Source organism: Capricornis sumatraensis, chromosome 20 (assembly GCF_032405125.1).
Source record: "Capricornis sumatraensis isolate serow.1 chromosome 20, serow.2, whole genome shotgun sequence".
Lineage (NCBI taxonomy): Eukaryota > Metazoa > Chordata > Mammalia > Artiodactyla > Bovidae > Capricornis > Capricornis sumatraensis.
In genome coordinates, this window is record NC_091088.1 from 57,885,278 (window position 1) to 57,909,351 (window position 24,074).

General features: G+C 51.3%; 1 protein-coding gene across 1 annotated transcript; it reads left to right on the plus strand.

The window, feature by feature from the left end:
- The first annotated feature begins 7,786 nt into the window (after positions 1-7,786).
- Positions 7,787-23,289, plus strand: CBLC (Cbl proto-oncogene C). Its single transcript, XM_068992688.1, has 12 exons — positions 7,787-8,136; positions 10,923-11,069; positions 11,368-11,524; positions 11,796-11,917; positions 12,980-13,117; positions 15,964-16,051; positions 16,838-16,969; positions 18,681-18,815; positions 19,175-19,255; positions 22,871-22,986; positions 23,092-23,158; positions 23,264-23,289. Exons 1-11 carry the CDS (start codon positions 7,787-7,789, stop codon positions 23,099-23,101), a joined length of 1,476 nt encoding a protein of 491 aa, XP_068848789.1. The 3' UTR covers positions 23,102-23,158; positions 23,264-23,289.
- The last annotated feature ends 785 nt before the right edge of the window (positions 23,290-24,074 follow it).

Sequence of the window (24,074 nt, forward strand, 5' to 3'; positions counted from 1 at the left end):
TCCCAACCAAGAATACTAGAGTGGGTTGCCATTTCCTTCTCCAGCGGATCTTCCCGACCCAGCAATCGAACCCTTGTCTCCTGCATTGGCAGGTGGATTCTGTACCACCAGCACCACCTGGGAAGCTCCAAGTGCATGTAAGAAATCTTCCAAATCTTAAATATGGGTGCTATTCCCCTCAAATGCTTTTAAGAGCATTAGAACTAAACAGAGTGCATCAGCTGGTTGATAAGGATTTGATGAGAGTGTAGGTGTGAGCTCCAGGTATGTGAGCAGACCCTGAGGTCAGCCACACCTCCATTTAACAGAAAAGGAGACTGAGGCCCAGAAAGGAGAGACTCTGACTTGGTGCAGCGATGAGTCCGGGATTCCATGATTTACCTTCACCAAGCGATGGAAGTCATCATCAAGAGTGCAACCACCAATACCGTGTACCTTCTGATATGATGCTCAGAGAAGGACACAGCATCAGTTTTATAATAGTCCTGCCACCAGAATCTGATCACAAGGAAATGTCAGACAAACCCAATCCTAGACATTGTTACAAAAGAACTAAGAAGTGGCCTGTGATTGATCCAAAACGTCAAGTTCATGAAGCACAAAGATAGGCTGAGTGATTGTACCAGACTGAAGGACACTAAAAAAGACATCAAAACTAAGGGCATGAACTTCCCTGGGGGTCCAGCGGCTAAGACTTCGCCTTCCAGTGCAGCGGGTGTGGGTTCCATCCCTGGGGGCGGAGCTGGTATCCCACATGGCATGTGGCCAAAAACCCAAAACATAAAATAGAAGCAATATTGTAACAAATTCAATAAAGACTTTAAAAATAGTCCACATTAAAAAAAAAAAAAACCTAAATGCAGCTTGTGATCTCAGATTGAATACGGGACTGAAAAAAAATAGCTTGCTATGAAGGATAGTTTGGGAACAACTGGAGATTTGAATATAAACTGTGTGCTAGATGTCAGTATCGGATCACTGTTAAATGTGCTGCTGTTGATAACCATACGGTGAATGTGTAAGATAATGTCCTTAGATTCTAAGCAAAAAGGCATAAAATCTGAAATTTACTTTCAAACTGTTCGAGAAAAGGAGAGCAAATAATTAAGCAAATTGGCAAACCGACAACTGGTCAATCTGGGTGAAGGGTATACAAGGTGTCTTTGTCCTATTCTTGCGACTTTTCTGTAAGTTTTAAATGATTTCGAAACAGAGAAGAGTCTGCAAATTAAAAGTCATGGTTTTAAGGCTCCACGTTTCTAAGAGGATAAGTCAGACCTCGGGGAGTCGCAAAAGTGAACTTGCTGCTTCAGACTGCTTTGGGGTGTGACCTGGGTTTTAGGGTGTGTTTAAGGTCTAGGGATGTGGTCAAGGCCCTGGGGGCGTGGCCAAAGTTTCAGGCGTGGCCAGAAGGAGGGGCCGGCCAAATCCTTGGGTGTGGACAGATTCTCAGAGGTGTGGCCAGAGTCTACCAATAGGGCCTGAGAAACTGAGTTCCCAAGGGAGGAGTAAATCTGTGCCTAGAGCGCCCTCTTGTGGCTACCCTCGTGCGTGGCCTCCACTTTTAAAAACTGTTGAGTCTCTCAGTCGTGTCCGACTCCTTGTGACCCCATGGACTGCAGCACGCCAGGCCTCCCTGTCCATCACCATCTCCTGGAGCTTACTCAAACTCGTGTCCATCGAGTCGGTAATACCATCCAACCATCTCGTCCTCTGTCGTCCCCTTCTCCTTCTGCCCTCAATCTTTCCCAGCATCAGGGTCTTTTCAATTAAGTCAGTTCTTCACATTAGGTGCCCAAAGTATTGGAGCTTCAGCTTCAGCATCAGTCCTTCCAATGAATATTCAGGACTGATTTCCTTTAGGAAGGACTGGTTGGATCTCCCTACAGTCGAAGGGACTCTCAAAGAGTCTTCTCAAAACCCCATGTCAAAAGCATTAATTCTTCGGTGCTCAGCTTTCTTTATGGTCCAACTCTCACATCCATACATGACTACTGGAAAAACCATAGCTTTGACTAGATGGACCTTTGCTGGCAAAGTAATGTCTCTGCTTTTTAATATGCTGTCTAGATTGGTCATAACTTTTCTTCCAAAGAGCAAGTGTCTTTTAATTTCATGGATCCACTCACCATCTGCAGTGATTTTGGACCCCAAGAAAATAGTCTGTCACTGTTTCCACTGTTTCCCCATCTATTTGCCATGAAGTGGTGGGACTAGATGTCATGATCTTAGTTTTCTGAATGTTGAGGTTTAAGCCAACTTTTCCACTCTCTTCTTTCACTTTCATCAAGAGGCTCTTTAGTTCTTCTTCACTTTCTGCCATGAGGGTGGTGTCATCTGCTTATCTGAGGTTATTGATATTTCTCCCGGCAATCTTGATTCCAGCTTGTGCTTCATCCATCCCAGCATTTCTCATGATGTACTCTGCATATAAGTTAAATAAGCAGGGTGACAATATACAGCCTTGAGGTACTCCTTTCCCTATTTGGAACCAGTGTGTTGTTCCATGTCCAGTTCTAACTGTTGCTTCCTGACCTGCATACAGATTTCTCAAGAGGCAAGTCAGGTGGTCTGGTATTCTCATCTCTTTAAGAATTTTCCAGAGTTTGTTGTGGTCCATCCAATGAAAAGCTTTGGCATAGTCAATAAAGCAGAAATAGATGTTTTTCTGGAAGTCTCGCTTTTTAGATGATCCATCGGGTGTTGGCAATTTGATCTTTGGTTCCTCTGCCTTTTCTAAATCCAGCTTGAACGTCTGGAAGTTCACAGTTCATGAACTGTTGAAGCCTGGCTTGGAGAATTTTGAGCATTACTTTAGCGTGTGAGATGAGTGCAATTGTGCAGTAGTTTGAGCATTCTTTAGCATTGCTTTTCTTCGGGATTGGAATGAAAACTGACCTTTTCCAGTACTGTGGCCACTGCTGAGTTTTCCAAATTTGCTGGCATATTAAGTGTGGCACTTTCACAGCATCATCTTTCAGGATTTGAAGTAGCTCAACTGGAATTCTATCACCTGCACTAGCTTTGTTCATAGTGATGCTTCCTAAGGCCCACTTGACTTTGCATTCCAGAATGTCTGGCTCTAGGTTGGTGATCACACCATTGTGGTTATCTGGGTCATGAAGATCTTTTTTGTATCATTCTTCTGTGTATTCTTGCCACCTCTTCTTAATATCTTCTGCTTCTGTTAGGTCCATACCATTTCTGTCCTTTTTTGTGCCCATCTTTGCATGAAATCACTCCCTATTTCCCTCTAACTCCCTTCCTTCAGCCCCAGGCAATCCCTAATATACTTTCTGTCTCTGTAGATTTGCCTATTCTGGACATTTTATATAAATCAAATCATATAACGTGTGGTCTTTTATGACTGGCTTCTTTTACTTTAGCGTAATGTTTCTGAGGTTCATCCATTCCTTTTAATGGTCAAATGATATTCCATCGTATATTGCATTCAATTTACCCATCTATCCATTCTCATCTGACAGACATTTAAGTTGTTTCCACAAATCTTTGTGTGGATATATGTCTTTAAATGTTATCTCTTTCTTTTTGGCTATGCTGGGTCTTCATTGCTACACGGGCTTTTATCTAGTTGTGGCAAGTGGCGGGGGTGGGTACTCTCTAGTGGCGGTGGACAGGCTTCTCATTGCAGTGACTTATCACATTGTGGAGCAGGGGCTCTAAGCTGTGCAGGCTTTTGAGAGCTCAGTAGTTGTGGCTCCCGGCTCTGCAACACAGGCTCAATAGTTGTGGTACACAGGCTTTCTTGCTCCAGGGCGTGTGGGATCTTCCCAGATCAAGGATCAAACCTTTGTCCCCTGCATTGGCAGGCAGATTCTTTACCACTGAGCCACAAGGGAAGCTCCTGGATGTATGTTTTTAATTCTCTGCGATAGGTCGAGATAGGCATGGAGCTCCTGGACCATGTGATGACAGTGTTTAACACTTTGAAGAGCTACCAAACTATTTTCTGCAGCAGCTGCAACATTTTACATCCTCACTAGCAGTGCCTGAGGCTTCCAGTTTCTTCACAGCCTCTCCAATACTTGTTATTGTCTGTCTTTGGAGAAGCGAGCGCTGCACAGCTTGTGGGATCTTAGTCCCAGACCAAGGATGGCACCTATGCCCCCTGCATTGGAAGCACAGAGTCTTAATCACTGGACCACCAGGGAAATCCTAGTATCTGTATTTTTTATTACAGCCTTCCTGGCAGGTGTGAAGTCAGATCTCCTTGTGGTTTCGATTTTCGTTTCCCTGACTGATCATGTCTTTTTCAGTGTCTTTTCTTATCATCACTTCGTTTGTATCCGCTTTGCAGCTACATGAACTCTTAACCAGTTTGCCATATATGATCCAGATATTTTTAAAGCATTAACGATATCCTCAGAGTCCATCTTTTCCCTTTGCTGTGTCTTACATTTCATGCTCAGCGTTACCACTCATGGTTTCATCCTATTATCACAAACAATGCATTCCCCAGGTAATCTAGTGTACTGGTTTTGCAATTTTTCTTACTTGGTATAAAAAAGGAGGGAATGGCCACCCACTACAGTATTCTTGCCTACAAAATCCCACAGACAGAGGAGCCTGGAGGGCTAGTCCACGGGGTCGCAAAAAGAGTGGGACATGACTGAGCAGACACATGTAAATAACATTGTGTTATATTAACTCCTCTGCACTTGCTGGTTTTGTTTTTTTTTTCCTAAAGTCATTGTATTAGTTTCCTGTTGCTGCTGTAACAAAGAACCACGAACTGAGTGGCTTAAAACAACACATGTCTCTCACCGTCCTGGGGACCAGAAGCCCCAGATCAGTGTGCTGGCAGAGCGCCGCTCTCTCTGAAGGCTCTAGGGGAGTGTCCTTCCTTGCCTTTTCCTGGCTTCAGGCTTCTGCCAGCAATCCTTGGTTTATATGCGCATCACTCCATCCGCTGCCTCCATCGTCACATGGCTTTCTCCCAGGCAGTATACCTGTTTTTGCGTCCCGGTTTCCAGTCATACTGGACGTAGTGTGTGTATACTCAGTCGCTCAGTCGTTCTCAATTCTTTGTGACCTGGTGGACTACCGCCCACCAGGCTCCTCTGTCTATGGGATTTTCCAAGCAAGAATTCTGGAGTGGGTTGCCATATCCTCCTCCAGGGGATCTTCCTGAGCCAGGGATGGAACTCGCATCTCTTGCGTCTCCTTCATGGACAGGTGGATTCTTTACCACTGGGCCACCTGGGAAGACTGGATGTATGGCACACCTCATCTAAACTTGGTTAAAGCCTACAAAACCTCATTTTCTAGCTCCATTCATAGGTTCTAGTGGACACAAATGGGGGAGGGGAACTATTCAACCCGGTAACACTCATCATTACGTTTTTACGATCCACACTATTGGAATGTGTGTCCATTTCATTCATTTGGACAGCTGTATGGAAGTCCTTTGTGGAAGGATACCACAATGTATTCATGCCTTCTCCTCATAGTGAAACTTGCCTTGTCTTCAGTTTTCTCCATTTCCGACAAGGCTGCAATTGATATCCCTGAACCTGTCTCCTGGAGTTTTTTAGGGCAGTATTTTTCAACCTGCCCAACAAGATCCATTAGTGGGTTGTGAAATCAATTTAGTGGGTTGCAAACACAATTTTTCCTTTAATGAAATGAAATTAACTAAAAGATACGAGAGCACATGTGCATAGATGGGGTAAGGCTTGCCCCGTGGAACTGATTCAGGTATATAATGTCTCAATGTGAGCAAAAGTGTTTACAAGCCATGGCTCTGAAGGACGGAGCTGGCAATGGACTTGCCCTGCCAAGGCTTTGTTGGATCCTGTCAAATCACTCTCAGACCTGATTTGTCCATTTATACTTCCATCAACTCTTGGTCAACACTTGGCATGGGTCAAAATTTTGAATTTTTGCCAGGCCAGTGGGTTGTCACCCTGCTTCCTGGAGGTGGAAACAGGCTCAGAGAGAGCAGGAAGTCAAGGAGCTGGGAGGTGGACCCTTCTGTCCTGACCACAGAGACCCAGTCTTCATTTAGTTTGAGATGAAAATTCAAAGATTCCACAAATTAAGGATTCTCAGGTTCTAAGAGATAAGGGATGGGGGCTGAGGAGGGAAGTAGAGTGCGATGGGGGCCTCAGATCTTACCCTAAACCTTCTCCCTCTCCTTCTACCTCAGGTTTTGAGAATTCAGTGAGAAAATGTAAAGCCTGACACACAGGGCTCGACAGAGAGTGTTAAATAAATGCCTTGTTGCTGCTGTTCAGCCACTTGGTGGTTTCTGACTCTTTGCGACCCCACAAACTGCAGCACGCCAGGCCTCCCTGTCCTTCACCATCTCCCGGAGCTTGCTCAAACTCATGTCCATTGAGTCCGTGATGCCATTCAACCACCTCATCCTTGTCGTCCCCTTCTCCTCCTGCCTTCAATCCTTCCCAGCATCAGGGTCTTTTCTAATGAGTCAGCTCTTCGCATCAGGTGACCAAAGTATTGGAGCTTCAGCTTCAGCATCAGTTCTTCCAATGAATTTTCAGGGTTGATTTCCTTTAGGATTGACTGGTTTGATCTACTATTATTATTACTATTATTCTCTGATTAGAAATTCTCTGTGCTGTGTGCTTAGTCGCTTCAGTCGTGTCCGGCTCTATGTGACACCATGAAGTGTAGCCTTCCAGGCTCCTCAGTCTATGGGGATTCTCCAGGCAAGAATACTGGAACAGGTTTCCATGCCCTCTTCCAGGGGCTCTTCCCAACTCAGGGATCGAACCCAGGTCTCCCGCACTGCAGGCAGATTCTTTACCGTCTGAGCCACCAGGGAAGAAATTCTCTAGATATGGGCACATTTGTAATCACAAGTAGGCCAGTTTCCTGGCCGGGGCGTGGCCAGGAAGCCAGGGGGCGTGGCCTGGATCCCTTGAGGGACGGAGGGACGGTCCGACCTACCAGGGCCCAGCGTGGCTGCCCAGCGCGCAGCCCTGGCTGGGTAGCAGCTTCTCTCCAGCCCTGCTCTGAGCAGCTGCTGCAGTCATGAGCCCCATCTTCCCGCCTCACCCCTGGGGACCCAGAAGCCCCCACCACCTCCTTTGGAAATCTGAGTGTCTCAATTCCAGCCTGACTGCTCTCAGGCCCCTGCTTATGGGGACCCAGGAATTATGTCACCAGATTCCTGCTCCCTCAGACACCCTCCTACCGACTCCTGCTCTTAGGGGACCCACGGGTCTGGGCACGCTGTGTTTCTTCTCTGGGACAGAAGGGTCTCACTATTTCCCTAACGTTTCCTCCTAGAAGGTTCAGCTCCAACCTTTAATCCCATATCACAACCAATGACTCAAACTTTGACCCACGACCCAGGAAAGCTACCTCCCAACACCACTCCCCTTCACGGTCTGGGTAGCTAAACTCCCAGCCCCACCCTCGCCCCCAGCAAAAGTCCTAGATTCCCTCAACCCCTCCTCCATCGCTAACTTGGGACCCAGCCCCCCACCCCTCCCCAGAAAGGGCCCAGGCATCGGACCTGCGATTCCCACCCACCCAGGAAGTTCTGTCGCCACCCACCAAAGCCACCCCATCTGGCTTTCCTTTGGGATCGGACGTGAGAAACCCCATCTCTAAGGAACCCAGGTGCCAGAGCCCCCAGCCCCCGCCCCCTTGGGGCACACGGGTACCGGCAGTCACCTCCCCGGTTTCTCCAGGGCCCGCCCTTACCTCTCCCGCCTCGTCCCGCCCCTACCTGGGGCTGGGCAGTGCCGGGCCTTTCTCCGCGGGCCCCGTCCCTCCTCCGGCATCAGAGGGACCCATGGCTGCGGTGGCCCTGCGGGGACGACAGTGGGGAGAATCCCGCGCGTTCGGCCGGGCGGTGAGGCTGCTGCAGCGCCTGGAAGAGCAATGCGGGGACCCCCGGCTCTCCTCGAGTCCCCCCTCCCTTCGGGACCTGCTGCCCCGCACCGCGCAGCTGCTGCACCAGGTGGCGCAAGCCCGGCAGGACGCCGGCGGAGGCGTCCCCGAGGGTCCCGGGGGGGCGTGGGACTTTCTGGTGGTCTATCTGGCTAACCTGGAGGCCAAGAGCAGGCAGGTGGCGGCGCTGCTGCCACCCCCGGGCCGAAAGATTGCCAACGACGAACTCTTCCGGGAGGGATGCAGACTCAGGTGAGCCCTTGCGCCGGGACAAGGTTGAGATCGTCAGTGGGGCTCCCTCAGGCTCCGAGCATCCTCCTCCCTCCGACCCGGGAGTCCCGATCGCAAGCCCTTCTCCGTGAAAGAACCTGGGAAACTAAGCCTCCCAGGTTTTTTTTTCTTTTTTGGGCATGGAGACCCTGAGCTCACCATGTCCCCTTCTTTCTTGGCTCAGAAGCGAGCTGTTCGCCCCCTGGATTTAGACACACATTACGGAACGTGAGGACCCCAGGAAGCTCCCTGCGTGGGGAGCACTGGAGAAAGGGCTCTGAAGCCCGGATCACCAACCCTGCCTGGGACACTCTCAGAGCCTGTCTTTAGTTCCTTAGCCCGTCTTTAGTTCCTTGGGTGGCTAGCTCAGGACCTAGGGCTTTTTTTTTTTTTTTTTTTCCTTTTTGTCTGCAGGCTGCCTGCTCTGAATTTCCAAGAAAGGGCTGTTGAGCGACAGGGGCAGAGTTTTGAGATCTAAGCCAGAACAGGGGTTGGAACAGTAGCTCTCAACCCCAACAGGCCCCCAAGCCCTTTCTTTAGAACAAGTATTTTGTGGTGTCTCTTTAAATCTATTCTGAAATGACACACATCAAGTGAATAACCTACTTACGCATAATTCTTAAAAAAAGAAAAAAACACTATAATGCCTAAATTGTAGTATAAGGGAATGATCAAAGGAATGTTCTTTATAATAAAATTATTTGTATTTGGAATGAAAATGCTAAGGCACTCTTACAGTTACTCTGGAAGGCAGAATTGACTGGTTCTTGTACACTTGTACCTGGGAAAATAATCATCCATTGCTGAATGAAAGAGACTTCCCTTGACACATAGGATAGAGAATTTCTGGAAAATTTGGAATCGATTTTCAATGTGCAAAAAATGCTTATGTAGGATTAGGACTCTTCTTTCACTGCAGAGCCAGGATTTGATCTCCGGTCAGGGACCTAAGATCCCGCAAGCCAAAAAAAGAAAAGCTTATGTAAAATGGAATTGGACTCTAAGCTCAGAGCACTGTAACCAGATTTTCCATCTTCACAAATGTGTGATGGGACATTGGAAAGTTGAGTAGGGGGTGGGTAAAATCTTACTGGAGGGGATGGTCCCCCACAATCTAGCCTCAAGCAAATTTCTAGAAGCTCCTTAGAAGGGTAGTATAACTCCACTGAGCCCACTGTTCTAGATTCAGTAGGTTCTAGAAACTAGGAAGCTTAGGGACTCAGTGAGTGGCTCAGTGGATTTTCTAGAGTCATGAGGTCCTAGCAGCTCTTTGATGGAGATTCTAGACCAGGACTTTCCACAAAAATCTAATGGAAGCAACACATGTAGTTTTTCATTTTCCAGTAGACATATTACAAAATGTTTTTTAAAGCAGGTGAAATGAATTTCAGAAACTTTTAAAAATTCATTATATCCAAAATATTATGAGCTCAACTTATAATCAATAAATATAAGGTGATGCTTAATACAATAATTCACATTCTTTTTTTTTTTCCTTTTGCAGTAGTGAAAGTCACTCAGTCGTGTCCAACTCTTTGCAACCTCATGGACTATATGGTTCATGGAATTCTCCAGGCCAGAATACTGGAGTGGGTAGCGTTTCCCTTCTCCAGAGGATCTCCCCAACCCAGGGATCAAACCCAGATCTCTTGCATTGCAGGCGGATTCTTTACCAGCTAAGCTACCAGGGAAAGGATACCCACTCAGCTGGACATGACTGAGTGACTTTCACTTTCACTTCTGCACTAAGTTTCTGAAACCTAGTGTGTATTTCACATTTAGAACACATTTCAAGTTGGACTAGTCACATGTGAATAGTGACTGCATTACAGACTGTGGGAAGGGAGGGTGCTTAGAAACTATCAAGGGTTTCCCTATAAAAGGTGAAGTCGCTCAGTCGTGTCCAACTCTTTGCAACCCCATGGACTAGGCGTCTCCGTCCATGGGATCCTCCAGGCAAGAATACTGGAGTGGATTGCCATTTCCTTCTCCAGGGGATCTTCCCGACCCAGGGATCAAACCCAGGTCTCCCGCATTGGAGGCAGACGCTTTAACCTAAAGGCATCAAGAATCCGACAGACCTGGAGGCTGTTAATAGAAAATAATAAGAACAGTAACTAAGTAGCATGCCCTGAATGCCGACTGTACACCAGGTTGTGCCTGGCATCTTATGTGCTCATAAGATGGGTAAGAATCCTCATCACGTACCACCCCCCACCCCACCATGAGGTAGGGGCTGTACTTATCCTGTATTTATACCCATTTCACAGCCGAGGAAACTGAGGCTTGAAGAGGGAAAAAAGAACTTGCCAAAAATCACAGAGCTAAGTGTCAGGGCTATCCTCTGCTACTCCCCACACCCTGAGTGGTTCCTCAGGGAGGCAGTGAGCAGGAGGAACCCCAGGGGTCCACCACCCAGGGCTGCTTAAACCAACAGGGAGTCTCCGAGCTCAGACTACCCTAAATGGCCCCAGCCCCAATGCTCCCGACATCTGACTAGGCAAGGCTTTGGACAGAGACTGGGATTCACTTGCTGGGGGATGCCTCAGATATGAGGCGGTACCTCCCTTTCCTTCACAGATGGGGAAAGAGAGGTCCCCAGAGGGGACGTGTCAGGACTGTAACAGGTGGTCTCAGAACCGACTTTCATCGTGCACTAACATCTTAGAGGCTGGGGGCCTCGTCCCTGCGGGTGTTCCCCACACAGCGTGGAAGGGTCAGTGGGGCTCCCAAGGTCAAGTCCAAGTCCTCAGAATCCATCCCCACAGGCGGCAGCTGGCCAAGCTGGCCCTCATCTTCAGCTACATGCACGCGGAGCTGGCCGCGCTCTTCCCAGGCGGCAGGTACTGCGGCCACACGTACCAGCTCACCGAGGTCTCCGCCCACACTTTCTGGAGGGAGCGATGCGGAGCCCGGTGAGTGAGCGCCCACCCCAGGACCCGCAGCGGCTAGAGCCCCATCCTGCCCCTGACCAGGCGCCCAGGATCCAGGCCCCAGCCCCTCCTCCCCCAGACCCAGGAGTCAGGCCCCAGCCCCTCCTCCCCCAGACCCAGGAGTCAGACCCCCAGCCCCTCCTCCCCCAGAGCCAGGATCCAGGCCCCCAGCCCCTCATCCCTCAGACCCAGGAGTCCAGCCCGCGCTCCTTCCCAGGAGTGCTCCCATGCTAGGCTCCCAGAGGCTTCATCTGCACCCCCCATCCCCACCCCCATCTAGATGTGTGCTGCCCTGGGCTGAGTTTGAGGCAGTCTTATGCATCTGCCACCCTGTGGAGCCCGGCTCCACGGCCCTGGCCTTGCGCTCCACCATCGACCTCACCTGCAATGGCCACGTGTCCATCTTCGAGTTTGACATCTTCACCAGGCTCTTCCAGGTCAGAGAAGGCCAGGGTCTGAAGCCCAGACTCTTGGCCCTGGGGGAGGAGAGGTTGGGAGCCCAGACTCCTGGGTCTGTGGGAGGAGGGGCTGGGGGCCTGGATTCCTGAGTCCTGGAGGTGGAAGGGCCTGGAATCTTCTATGTCAAAGATATTCCTGAGGCCCATGGTGGGTGTGAGTGAGGTGTCTGTGTTCTTAAACCCTGGGAGGCACTAGGAGCGTGGGCAGCCTCCTCAGCCCCTCCCTGACCTCAGCGCTGCCCCGCCCTAGCCGTGGCCAACACTCCTCAAGAACTGGCAGCTCCTGGCGGTCAACCACCCGGGTTACATGGCCTTCCTCACATACGATGAGGTCCGAGCCCGTCTGCAGACTTTCAGAGACAAGCCAGGCAGGTAAAAGGGCCGGGCCTCATGAGGAGGAGGCTGCGGGGGTTGCAGGGTCTGGATCCTGGGCTGGGGTGTCTGGGTGACCCAGACATCCTTCAGAAAGTAAGCACTGAAAGGCCGTGGTACATGGGACCCCAGAGAGTCGAGAACTCAGAGGAAGAATGCTGAGTGCCCCTGCAACCTAGGTTGTCCTGGGACCACCTAAACCCACCCACAGTCCAGTAGCTAAAGGGACAATACCCCTGGTCCAGCAAGGGGACTTGAAGATCCTGCCCTGGGATACAATCTGTTTCTCATAGGTTAGAACCCACACATCTGTTAAATATTTGGAATATGACCTCCCACCTGCTGGGAAACCAGACACCTGAGTCCTTAAAATATTTCAAGCTGGGAGTTTTGAGCCATTGGATCCCACTGGAGGGCTAAAAATTGAGGCACTGAGCTACCTGGAACACCAAGAGGTTAAAGGAATAGGATGTCAGATTCCTAAGTCTTTGCAGGACAGAGGTGCAGGACCCCCAAGATGGAATGTTAGCACTTTTCCAGTTATACTTGAGACTGGTGTAAAGGGAAAGAAAAAGGAATGAATCAATGGCCATAATTGAGAAGACCAGGTGTGGATTTCAGGAACAGCTGTATCCAGGTGCTCAAGTGCTGTTGTTGGAAATCAGTTCCTGTCTTTCCCCAGCTTTCCTCTGTGCTAGCCTCATTCTCAGACATAGTCTTTCCTTGTGGTGGCAAATGCTTTCCAGAAGCCACAGCTCTCTACCCTACCAGCTTAGCATCCCCTATAGAAATGGGGTGCCTTGCTCCTATTACTTCCAGCCAAAGTCCCAGCGTCGTCTAAACCCAGTGACGGTGGAGGAGGAGCTTAACAGGTAAACACCGCAGACATTCGCTAAAGTGGGGACAGGGACCTAGTAGTGCCTCTTTTGCCTAAAAGGTAGGAAGTTTATGCGGGAGCAAGAATCTAGACACCTGGGTCCCCAACAGGGTGAAGGGCCGGGGGGTTCCAGAGGGTCAGCGGTGACCACTCCCTCTTCCATCCTGTCCTACCTTTTCCTCCAGCTACATCTTCCGGCCCAGCTGCACTCGCCTGGGGAAGTGGGCCATCGGATACGTGAGCTCAGACGGCAGCATCTTGCAGACCATCCCTCTCAACAAACCCCTGTTCCAGGTGCTCCTGGAAGGACAGAAGGAAGGCTTGTGAGTCACCATCCTAGGAGGGATGACCACGTCTGAGAGCACAGGGTTCACAGACAGCATGCCTCTGGCAACATAAAATTGCAATACTGCAGTGTTCCACCAGGTGGCAGGCAGAGGTGCAGGCCTTGTCAGTTCCCACACAGCTGCCATGTTAAGCGAGCCGCAGGTCTAGGAGGAGTGTGTGGTAGCTAGGTACAACCCCAGGGCTCCCCTTCCTTGGACTTGCCCTCAAGGCTTTTGCTTCTAGATAGCCTTGTCCTGTTCTGCAATCTAGACTGTGAGGGCAGAAGGAGAACTGAGCAAAAAGGGGGTTTTCAGTCTGTAATCTTGACCGCCCCAGGGCCCCTCTTTCCAGAGTCTGACTTGTGTGGGACAGCAGGGGTGAAAAAGGTAGACAGGGTTCCTGAGTCTCACCTTGGAGGTTTAACCAGAGCCTCCTTAGCTAGCGATCCTATCTATATGGTATGCTGAGCTAGATAATGGACAGATAGATGATAGATGGATACATAGATGATAGATAGGAAGAAAGAACGGATGAACAGATAGATTAGATAGGTAGGTAGGTAGATGGATGGATGATGTTGGATAGATAGATAGAATGGATGGATGGATAGATATAGGGAGACAGATAAAATGCTGGATAGGTAGATTAGACAGGTGGCTAGATAAGTAGATGGATGGATGGATAGGCAGGTAGATATGCAGTTGTGTGTGTGCTAAGTCGATTCAGTCGTGTCCGACTCTTTGCGACCCCATGGACTGTAGCCCACCAGGCTCCTCTGTCCATGGAATTCTCCAGGCAAGAATACTGGAGTGGGTGGCCATGCCCTCCTCCCTGGATCTTCCTGACCCAGGGATCGAACCTACGTCTCCAGTATCTTCTGCATGGCAGGCGGATTCTTTACCACTGAGCCACCAGGGAAGCCCGTATTTCTATTTAAAGACACCTGGTGTAATATCTTTCGTTGATACATTCGCTTTGAACTTGCGGCCAGCAGCACGTAACTCCCGCCTGAACAAAGCTCATCCCCACACGTATTTTCTCCATGAGGCACATCTTAGCCTTCCTGTGCTTGGGACAGGAGACAGCACCTCAGCACTCTGCCCCGGGGGCGCAGTCACCAGGACAGAGCACTGAAATGGGGCACTACACAGACTGCAGAAAGAACACGTTTATAATATGAGAGCTCAAAGGAAAAGGCCAAACGCTGCCCGGTTCGGTCTCAGCTAGGAGCAGGCCTGGCTGGGAATGATCCTGAAAGTGCCGCAGGGAATGTGGATTTTGAGCTTCCAAGGACAGTTTGGGCTTCCCTGATGCCTCCCGCGGTAAAGCGTCTGCCCGCAATGCGGGAGACCCGGGTTCGATCCCTGGGTCGGGAAAGTCCCCTGGAGGAGGAAATGGCAATCCACTCCAGCACTCCTGCCTGGAAAATCTCATGGACGGAGGAGCCTGATAAGCTACAGTCCATGGGGTCGCAAAGAGTCAGACACGACTGAGCGACTTCACTTCACTTCAAGTACAGTTTAGCAAGTAGGCAAGTCTGTACACACAAAATCCACAAGTAATGAAAATCTACTGTGTGTGTGTGTGTGTGTGTGTGTGGGTGGGTGGGTGGGTGGGTGTGGGTGTGTGTGTGTATTTACGTAAGTGTGTGTGCTCATGCCTGACTCTTTATGACCCCATGGACTGCAGCACGCCAGGCTTCCCTGGCATGCTATATGCCTTATGCTATGTACCATATATATATATATATATATATACTCTAAGGTACTGAGTTCCAGGTCAGATTTCGGTGGAGGATTCCAGAGTTAAAATAAATGTGAGCACTTTCCATCTGGTTTAGGCCCTCTGATCTATGTACATGAGTGCGTGCATGCACACACAATTCTAGAAATGGACAAGTCAAGAGAGAGGCGGGGAGGGGACATCAAGCTATTTCTACCTCACAGTGAGACAGTTTTCTAGGTCTTTAAACATTGACCCTAGCAGTTCCCTTCTCACTGGGTGTTTATGTGTGGTGACTGAGTCCTGTGTGTTCTCTAAGCACTGTCTTACTTGATCCTCATTACCCATCTTTAGCCTAGGTATGATTACGTCCATTTTACAGAAGAGAAAACTGAGGCCAGTGAGGTAGAGTTGCCCAATACTGTTCACTTATGACTCAGATGGGAGACTCAGGGTGTGCAGAGCCTGGGGTGTCCTAGAGCCGGTCACTCAGACCTGGCCCACAGCACGACTGCATGGCCTCAGGCATCGCCTTTCTCATTCAGAGACCCGGTCACCCTCTGTGAAGTGAGAATAGCGTAGGTCCTTCCAGCCCTGCGGGCCTAAGACTGTAGGATCTGGTCACTCCTGCAATCTGTGACAAAGATGCTGTTATGGAGACTTCCCCAGTGGTCCAGTGGATAAAACTCTGCACTCCAAATGCAGGGAATCCAGGTTTGATCCCTGATTGGAGAACTAGATCCTGCATGCTGCAACTAAGACGTGTCCCAGACAAATAACTTTTAAAAAGATGGGGGTGAGCTGTGAAGGAAGCTGGTTTTGCAGTTTTAGGGGGAAAAAAAAGATGCTTTTACACTGGGGCCTGAAGACTCTAGAATGAGTGAAGTTCTGGGAGGGCTGGACCTGAGGTTTGATGCTTCCTGGTTCTCATTCATCTGGAGTTTCCAGAGCTGGAGTCCTTCTATGGGAGTCTGAGGGGACACAGTTTGCCCAAGTTCCTATTTGAAGAGAAGGGAGGGAAATATCCCCAGGTGGGCCATGTATTTGGGACAGCCGCTCCAGGGTAGGGTGGGGGCGCTGGATGCCCCCCTCCCTGTACCCACCTCCTCCCTTCTCCCAGCTACCTCTACCCAGATGGGAAGACCCACAACCCGGACCTGACCAAACTCTGCCACATGGAACCGCATCAGCACATCCACGTGTCGGAGGTGAGACCCAGGCCCCCACCCCGGCTCACCTGCCCCCCACCCACACTGCACTGCGGCTCAGGGATCCTCTCCCATGAGTCAGGCCCCAGACTCCCAGAAGCCTTCAGGTTTTGTGCTGGCTTGGTGGCCATGTGACCTGGGGTAAATTGCTTGACCTCTCTGTTCCTTCTCTGGAAAACACTGCCCCTCCTGCCTCTTACCCCGGGGCTTTCCTGGTAATGAAGCCAGGAAATGATACTGCTGAGATCATCAGGGCAGCTAATGCACTTTGTACATTCACCAGTGGCAGCTTTTAGTCTTCCAACCATCCCAAGGGGTGAGAGAAATGACAAACAAAATTTTGAGTATAAGTGTATCCCATGCAGAGACTTCCCTGGAAGTCCAGTGGTGGGGGACAGGCTGGATCCTTGGTCAGGGAACTAAGATCCCACGTGCCATGCAGTGCAGTCAAAAAATTTTAATTTTTTTTTAAATTTAAGGTGTATCCATGCAATATCTGGGACACACTTAGATCTCAAAATGTGTTCACTGTTCATCTGAAAATCAAATTTAACAGGGCATCCTGTATGTTTATTGGCTGAATCTGGCAACCCTCAGTGCAGACCAGCCCCAGAGAACAAGTCTGATAACAAAAGCACATGTAGGAGGCAGCTGGACACACAGCCTTGAACCTGGGAGAGGGTTCAAGGCTGGTGCTGAGGTTCGGGACTCACTCCCAGTGGCCCGACTTGCCTGCTCGTGGCTGACAGCACCCCTGCTTCCGGTGGTCCCCTTCTCACCTGGCAGGAGCAGCTGCAGCTGTACTGGGCCATGGACTCCACGTTTGAGCTTTGCAAGATCTGTGCCGAGAGCAACAAGGACGTGAAGATAGAGCCCTGCGGGCACCTGCTCTGTAGCCGCTGCCTGGCTGCCTGGCTGGTGGGTCTGACCCCACCCTTCCTTCCCCACCACCCCGTCCCGTACCCCTTTCCTCCAGTAGAGCATCTCCCCTGAAGGCAGGAGGAGAAGGGGATGACAGAGGATGAGATGGTTGGACGGCATCACCAATTTGATGGACATGAGTTTGAGCAAGCTCCGGGAGTTGGTGATGACGGACAGGGAAGCCTGGCGTGCTGCAGTCCGTGGGGTCGCAAAGAGTCAGACGCGACTGAGCGACTGAACTGAGAGCATCTCCCACATACCTCGTCGACCACATGGGGAAACTGAGGCCCAGGGAGAGCAGAGGCTTGCTCCACCTATGCTTCTGCCTCTCTCGCTCTACACCGGCCGCCTCTGTTTCTCCATCTTCAGTTACATTATTCATGGAAAATGCTGCATTGGCCCCAGTGGGAGACAGTGGTGTCTACGGGACTGGCCACATTTCACATGCCCGAGCATCAGCAGTCCCTCGCTGGGTGATCTGGACCAGAGGCTTTACCTCTTTGAGCCTTATCTGCCTTCTCAGGGGAATGCGGCTGAGGCTAGTGACCTCAGGGGAGGATTCAGGCCTCTGGGTAGAGGGAGCCCCTGTGGGTAAAGGGTGCCTAATACACAGCTTTTCCTTTGTGATGGAAGTGATTGGTCTTAAGCTTTTGATTGGGGGGATTATCGTAGCAAAGACATCCCTCTTCCGGACTCAGCAACTAGCAAAACAACTAGATAAGGGACTATCAAGCCTGAGCCTTGAAGTTTCCCCTAAGAAAGCCCTAGGTAACTGAGCATGCAGTGTCCCGCTTCTCTCTTCCAGTCCCTGCTTTAAATTTGCCGGTCAACAGTGAACGCCCGAAATCCTAGGCACCCCACTCCACCCCCAATAAAGGCAGAGCCCCAGGTCTGCCTCCTCTGCCCTCCACCCTCCAGGACCTGTGAGTAGGAAGTCTTGTTCTTCAAAGTCCCTGATGGTTGATGCTGAGATGCGCCCGGCAGTCTTAAGAACCAAAGGGCCGGTCCAGCCGCAACGCTGGCCCCAGTGGCAGGGGGTGTCTATGGGGGCCCCCCACAATGAATACGTTAGTCCAGGCAAGTGTCTCAGGCATTCCTTTTGTGGCCCAGTTGCTCAGTTGTGTCTGACTCTTTGTGATTCTATGGACGGCAGCACACCAGGCCTCCCTGACTTTCACCATCTCCTGGAGTTTGCTCAAACTCATACCCATTTGATAGAGTCGGTGATGCTATTTAACCATCTCATCCTCTGTCACCCTCTTCTCCTGTGCCCTCAATCTTTCCCAGCATCAGGGTCTTTTCCAATCAGTCAGCTCTTAGCATCAGGTAGCCAAAGTATTGGAGCTTCAGCATCAGTCCTTCCAATGAATATTCAGGGTTGATTTCCTTTAGGCTTGACTGGTCTGATTTCCTTGCAGTCCAAGAGACTCTTAGGAGTCTTCCCCAGGCATTCCTACCCCATAGCATCTCTACCACGAGGCTGAGACCCACATAGCACCCTGTCTTCCCTGGGCTCCTCCTGACCTCAGGCAGCCCCTCCTTCCCATCCTACATCTCTCTCTCATCTTTCTCTCTTCCTCCTCTCTCTCTCCGTTTCCCTCCCTCTGTCCTCCCCACATCACTCGGTGGGGGATAAAGGCCCCTGTCGTCCCAGGGGACGTGGTGGGAACAGGGAGACCCAGATCCTTTCCCTCTCCACCTCCCCCAGTGCTCAGACAGCCAGACCTGCCCCTTCTGCCGCTGCGAGGTCCAGGGCCAAGAGGCTGTGAGTATCCATCAGTTCCAAGTCAGCACCACTGTGGAGGATCCAGAGCACAGCAGTGACGAGGAGGAGCTGGGGCAGGTGAGCAGGGCCAGGCAGGAGCTGGAGCGGGAATCCCTAGGGTCTGAGGGAGGAGGGGCTGGGGGTCTGGATCCTGGGTCTGAGGGAGGAGGGATGGGAGTCTGGACCCCTGGGTCTGAGAGAGGAGGAAGCTGGTGACAGGCTTCTGGGCTCCCAAGGACACAAACTTTCGCCTCCCCTAAGGTCTGGGGCTATGACTTTCTCTAGTATCACCCTCCCGAGTGTAGGACTTTGTCTCATTTTCCATTCTGCCTCCAAAGCCTACACAGCACCTGAATGCTGGGCCTCCTGGCAGGGGCACATGTAGGTGAGCAGCAAATGACGGCTCACACGCCCTCCCCACCCTCTGTCTCCCTTAGATGGCCGCTTCAGGTCCTCCCCTGCCCCCTCGGCTGGATCTGCGCCCCAAGAGCCCCAGCAGCAAAGGCCAGCTGGAGGTGGTGAGTGGGGCACTGGTCTGGGGTGGGCAGGTGGCTCCCGTTCACCCCTGGGGTCCCCAGTCTGGCTGGATGCCTAGGGTGCAGGCCAGGCACCCATTCTTGGCACCCATTTACAGATGCCATCTGACATCCATACCTCTAGGGCCTCTTTTCTTCTTCTCTCCCTTACTCACCCCACCTCACTGGCTTTCTGGCTCCTCTTGCAGCATCCCAGGCATGCCCTACCCCAGGGCCTTTGCGCCAGCTATTCCCTCTGCTTAGATCTCCTTTCCCAAGGCTCACTTTCCCATCCCCTCCTCAGGGAGGCCTTCCCTGACCACCTATTGAAAATAGCGCCCCCATGGGGCTTCCCTGGACTGCCCTGGTGGCTCAGACAGTGAAGAATCTGCCTGTAATGAAGGAGACCTGGGTTCGATCCCTGGGTTGGGAAGATCCCCCAGAGAAGGGAATGACTACCCACGCCAGTATTCTTGTCTGGAAAATCCCACAGACAGAGGAGCCTGGAGGGCTACAGTCCATGGGGTCGCAAAGAGCTGGACACAACGGAGGACTAACACTTTCACTTTCTGAGGCTTCCCTGGTGGTCCAGTGGTAAAGACTCCTAGCTTCCACTTCAGGGTGCACGGGTTCAACCTCTGGTCGGGGACGTTCCGCATGCTACGAGGTGTGGCCAAGAAAGAAAAGAGTGCCCCTCACCCCCACCCTCCCGTCCCTCCAAGCCCCTGCCTGTCTGAATTCTCCCTGTCCTCTCACCAGGCTGGCAGAGCATATAATCCATTCTTTTCCGTCACCATCAGCAGGTTGTCATCTTCCCGAAGGTCAGGACTCTGCCTCATTCTCTGTTATGTGAACTGTGCCTGACACACAGTAGGTGCTCAAGAAACAGACACTGAATGAGCCAGTGGAATGAGCCTTCCCCATAGCCCTAGGAAGTCGAAAATGTTCCTCTCCTCGTTTTCCAGAAGAAAAAACAAAACAAAACAAAACTCAGAGAGGAGACTGCACCTGCCCAAACACACAGCCTAAAAGAAGAGAAAACCCTTAAACAAACAAACAAAAATCTGTTTATTTTCTTAGCAAGCCCCCACCTTGCTTGTTTCCCCCTGCACTCTTCACCCAAGTGTTTTCCAAATCCTAGCTTCCTGGAGTGGGGGCGGGGGGTAAGGGGAGGTCTCTGTTAGATTTCAGGCTGAATACACACCAGATCCAATCGATACTGGGCAGTCTTCAAACAAACAGCTCAGGAAGTCCGGGAACATTATTCGGCCACAGAGAACAGAAGAACCAGCCGGGGAAAGGGGGGCCAGGGAGGCGGGGAGGCGGACGGTGACACCAGCCAGGGAAGCTAAAAACAGATCTCGACCTGCAGCCAAAACCAAATGGGAACAGTGAGAAGCACTCAGCCGGCTCCCAGCGGGCGATGAAAGGGACACAGGGCAGTGGGCCCCTCTGGCCAGATGGTCTCACCGTCACCGAGGCTGTGCCCTCCGCCCGGCAGACTCTTTCCTCCTCTTCCCAGACCCTTCCCAGTTCAAATTCCAGTCAACTCTTCTCCCTTCATTGCTTGAAACATGCTGCAGGAGGGAGCCCCGATCTGCCATTTCCCAGCAAGGTGACTGTCATAATGAAAATAGCTCATTTATGTGTGTATAACTCTCGCTATAGGCCTAGGGCTACTTTTTTTTTTTTGGCCATGCGGGATCTTTGTTCCCTGACCAGGGATCAAACCCGTGCCCCCTGCAGGGGAAGTGCGAAGTCTTAACCACTGGACTGCCAGGGAAGTTCCTGGCACTGTTTGGCTTGGTTCTGTTTTTGCTGCACCAGGTCTTCATTGCTTTGCATGGGCCTTCTCTAGTTGCAATCAGTGGGGGCTACTTGTAATCAAGGTGCCTGGGCTCCTCAGGCATCTCTAGCTGTGGCACACGGGCTTAGTTGCTTGGTGGCTTGTGGAATCTTCCCAGGCCAGGGATCGAACCCTTGTCCCCTGCATTGGCAGGCCTATTCCTATCCACTGTGCCACCAGGGAAGTCCCTCCCTGGTGCTGCTTTTTAATGGAGTCATTTAGTTGCCATGACAACCTGATAAGGTAGTTGCTATTATGACCCCTGTTACATAGAGGGGTACACTGAGGCTCCAAGACCTGAAGGCCACCCAGCTCAAGGATGTGAGAGTCAGGACTGGAACCCAGGCCCCTGGCTTCAGACTCCAGAGTCCATCCTTGTTTTTCTTGTCTGTGAAATGGGTATGATGCCAGTCCCTGCCATGTGGATATGATGAATCCCCTGACTGGGCATGCTCCCTCACAATGCTGTTCTCCAGCAGAGAAATCCCCCTTTGGGGGTTGAAACAGTCATTCAGAGGGACCCCGGCACCTTGCTGCGGCCACTGGGGACCTCTCCCATCCTCAGTGCCTACACGTGGAGTATATGGGGACAAGCATGGCGTGGACCCCAGGGGTTGTAAGGAAGTCAGCAAGATTGGGCATTTGTAACCTGAATCAGATCCCCTCCCTCACCTCTCAGAAGCCCCCAAGACCTCAGGACTCCAAGAATTAAAGCCACCGTCCTCTCCATCAGCCCATAAGGCCTAAAGATCAGACCCCTCCCCAGCACTCTGACCTCCCAGCACCCCCTCAACTCCTTTCCAGCATCAATGGACTCCGTACTGTTCTAACAAAACCAGCAAGCCCACCCCCACCGCAACACTTCTGCTCACATCCTTCTTGCACTCAGACTTCTGCTCAGTCTCCCCCTCCTCCAAGAAGCTCTCCCCAGCCACCCTCAGGGCTGACCACCACCCTCCTCACCCTATCCACTGTCAGGTCGTTGAAGGACGCGCAACTTTCTGGGATATTTCCTTGTTTGTGCACTGATGACTCATGTTAAACCTCTTCCTTAATAGACTATTGGCTCCATGAGGACAGAGATTTTTGTCCGTCTCGTTCCTACTGTCTCTTCAGAGCCCACAACAGTGGCTGACACACTGTAGCTACTCAGGAAATTTGTGGGATGGATGGCTGAATAAACAAATGAATAGGTAGATTGCTGGGTAGATGGATGGATGGATTAACAGATGGATGGATGGACAGTCGGACAGATGGATGGATGAGGGGACAGAAGGGGGAATGGCTGGATGGATAGATACCTGGATGGATGGGTAGATATCTGGATGGATGGATGGCTGGATGGATGGACAGATGGATGGAAGGGTGGATGGACAGATGGATGGAAGGGTGGATGGATAGATGGATGGAAGGGTAGATGGATGGATGGATGGATGGATGGATGGATGGACTGATGGCTAGGTGAACAGATGGGTGGATGGATGGATGGGTGGAGGTATGGATGGATAGGTGAATGGATGGATGGATGGGTGGAGGTATGGATGGATAGGTGAATGGATGGGTGGATGTATGGATAGACAAACAAAAAATTTTCTACTCAAGCCAGAGGTGTTAGGGGAACAAAACAGCATGGACTAGGGACAAGACCCTACCAGGCTGCCCCCCACTCCACACCCCTGCTCCCTCCATCACCATGTTACCCCTGTCCAGGCCTGGGAGATGAAGTACTGCTGCAGCTTATCTGTGAAATTTCTTAATCTCCTCCCCTGCAGGCACCTCCAACCCTTCCCAGACTTCGAGCTCCTTTTCCCTTGCCAAGATTCTGGACTGAGGCTTCAGCCCCGTGGGAAGTCACCTCCAGCCCCCAGGCCAGGGAGGGAGCCCGAGGGTGAGTGCAGAGGGCAGCTGGGGTCTGAGGGAAGAGGGGGTGGGGGCCGAATGGGAACACTGGTGCTAGGAAATCAACATCGCCTTTAAACTCTTGCCATTGCAGAAACTCCTAAAGCGAAAATCTCCCCTTCCATCTGCCCCTGAGGGATCCGTGAAGGCCTGGATGCCAGGTGAGGCCCCCTTCCCATCCAGGTTCATGCCCTCAGCCTGGCCCTGCTCACCCCACCCCATCTTGCTGTGATACTATCTAAACTGCCTCTCTTTCCGCCCCACAGGGCACCAAGATGTGCTGCGTGAAGGGAGCCCCAGGGGCTGGAAGGGGTTTACGATGCAAAATAAACTGCCGAGCCCAGTCTGTCCTCTGGTGTGTGGACGAGTGTGGCAGCCACTAGGCGGCAGCTTGGCGTAGGCGGCGGTGCCCGAGGCCTGATCCCCACCTGCTTAACACAAGCATCTGGGGTTCCCAGAGTCAAGAGTGGAGGACCCAGCTCCTCTGGATCCAGGAGTCTAGACACCCAGACCCCTCCCCTCTCAGACCCAGGAATCCCGCCCTCAGGACTTAGAACTTGGGAATTCTCAGAGAATCAAGCATCAGACTGCCTTTCCTCATCATGGCAACAACAAAAAAAAATCCTGGACCCAGACCCAGATGCTGCTGCTACTAATTGCTAAGTCGTGTCCGACTCTTTGCAACCCCGTGGAGTGCGCCTGCCAGGCTCCTCTGTCCATGGGATTTCTCCCAGGCAAGGATACTGGAGTGGGTTGCCATTTCCTTCTCCAGGGGATCATCCCTGACCCAGGGATCAAACCCGAGCCTCCTGCTTGGCAGGCAGTTTCTTTACCACTGAGCTACCTGTGAGGTGAAAGTGAAAGTCACTCAGCCGTGTCCAACTCTGTGACCCCGTGGACTATACAGTCCATGGAATTCTCCAGGTCAGAATACTGGAGTGGGTAGCCTTTCCCTTCTCCGGGGATCTTCCCAACCCAGGGATCAAACCCAGGTCTCTCAGGAGCGACTTTCACTTCGCTTTCTTTACCAGCTGAGCCACAAGGGAAACTCAAGAGTACTGGAGTGGGTAGCCTATC

What these genes read in the sequence shown, in the direction of transcription:
- CBLC (XM_068992688.1), top strand. Translation starts at nt 7,787, where the DNA reads ATGGCTGCGGTGGCCCTGCGGGGACGACAGTGGGGAGAATCCCGCGCG. An exon ending in GCTGCCTGGCTGCCTGGCTG is followed by an intron (nt 16,970 to 18,680) that starts GTGGGTCTGACC and finishes CACCTCCCCCAG; the next exon opens with TGCTCAGACAGCCAGACCTG. An exon ending in ACGAGGAGGAGCTGGGGCAG is followed by an intron (nt 18,816 to 19,174) that starts GTGAGCAGGGCC and finishes TGTCTCCCTTAG; the next exon opens with ATGGCCGCTTCAGGTCCTCC.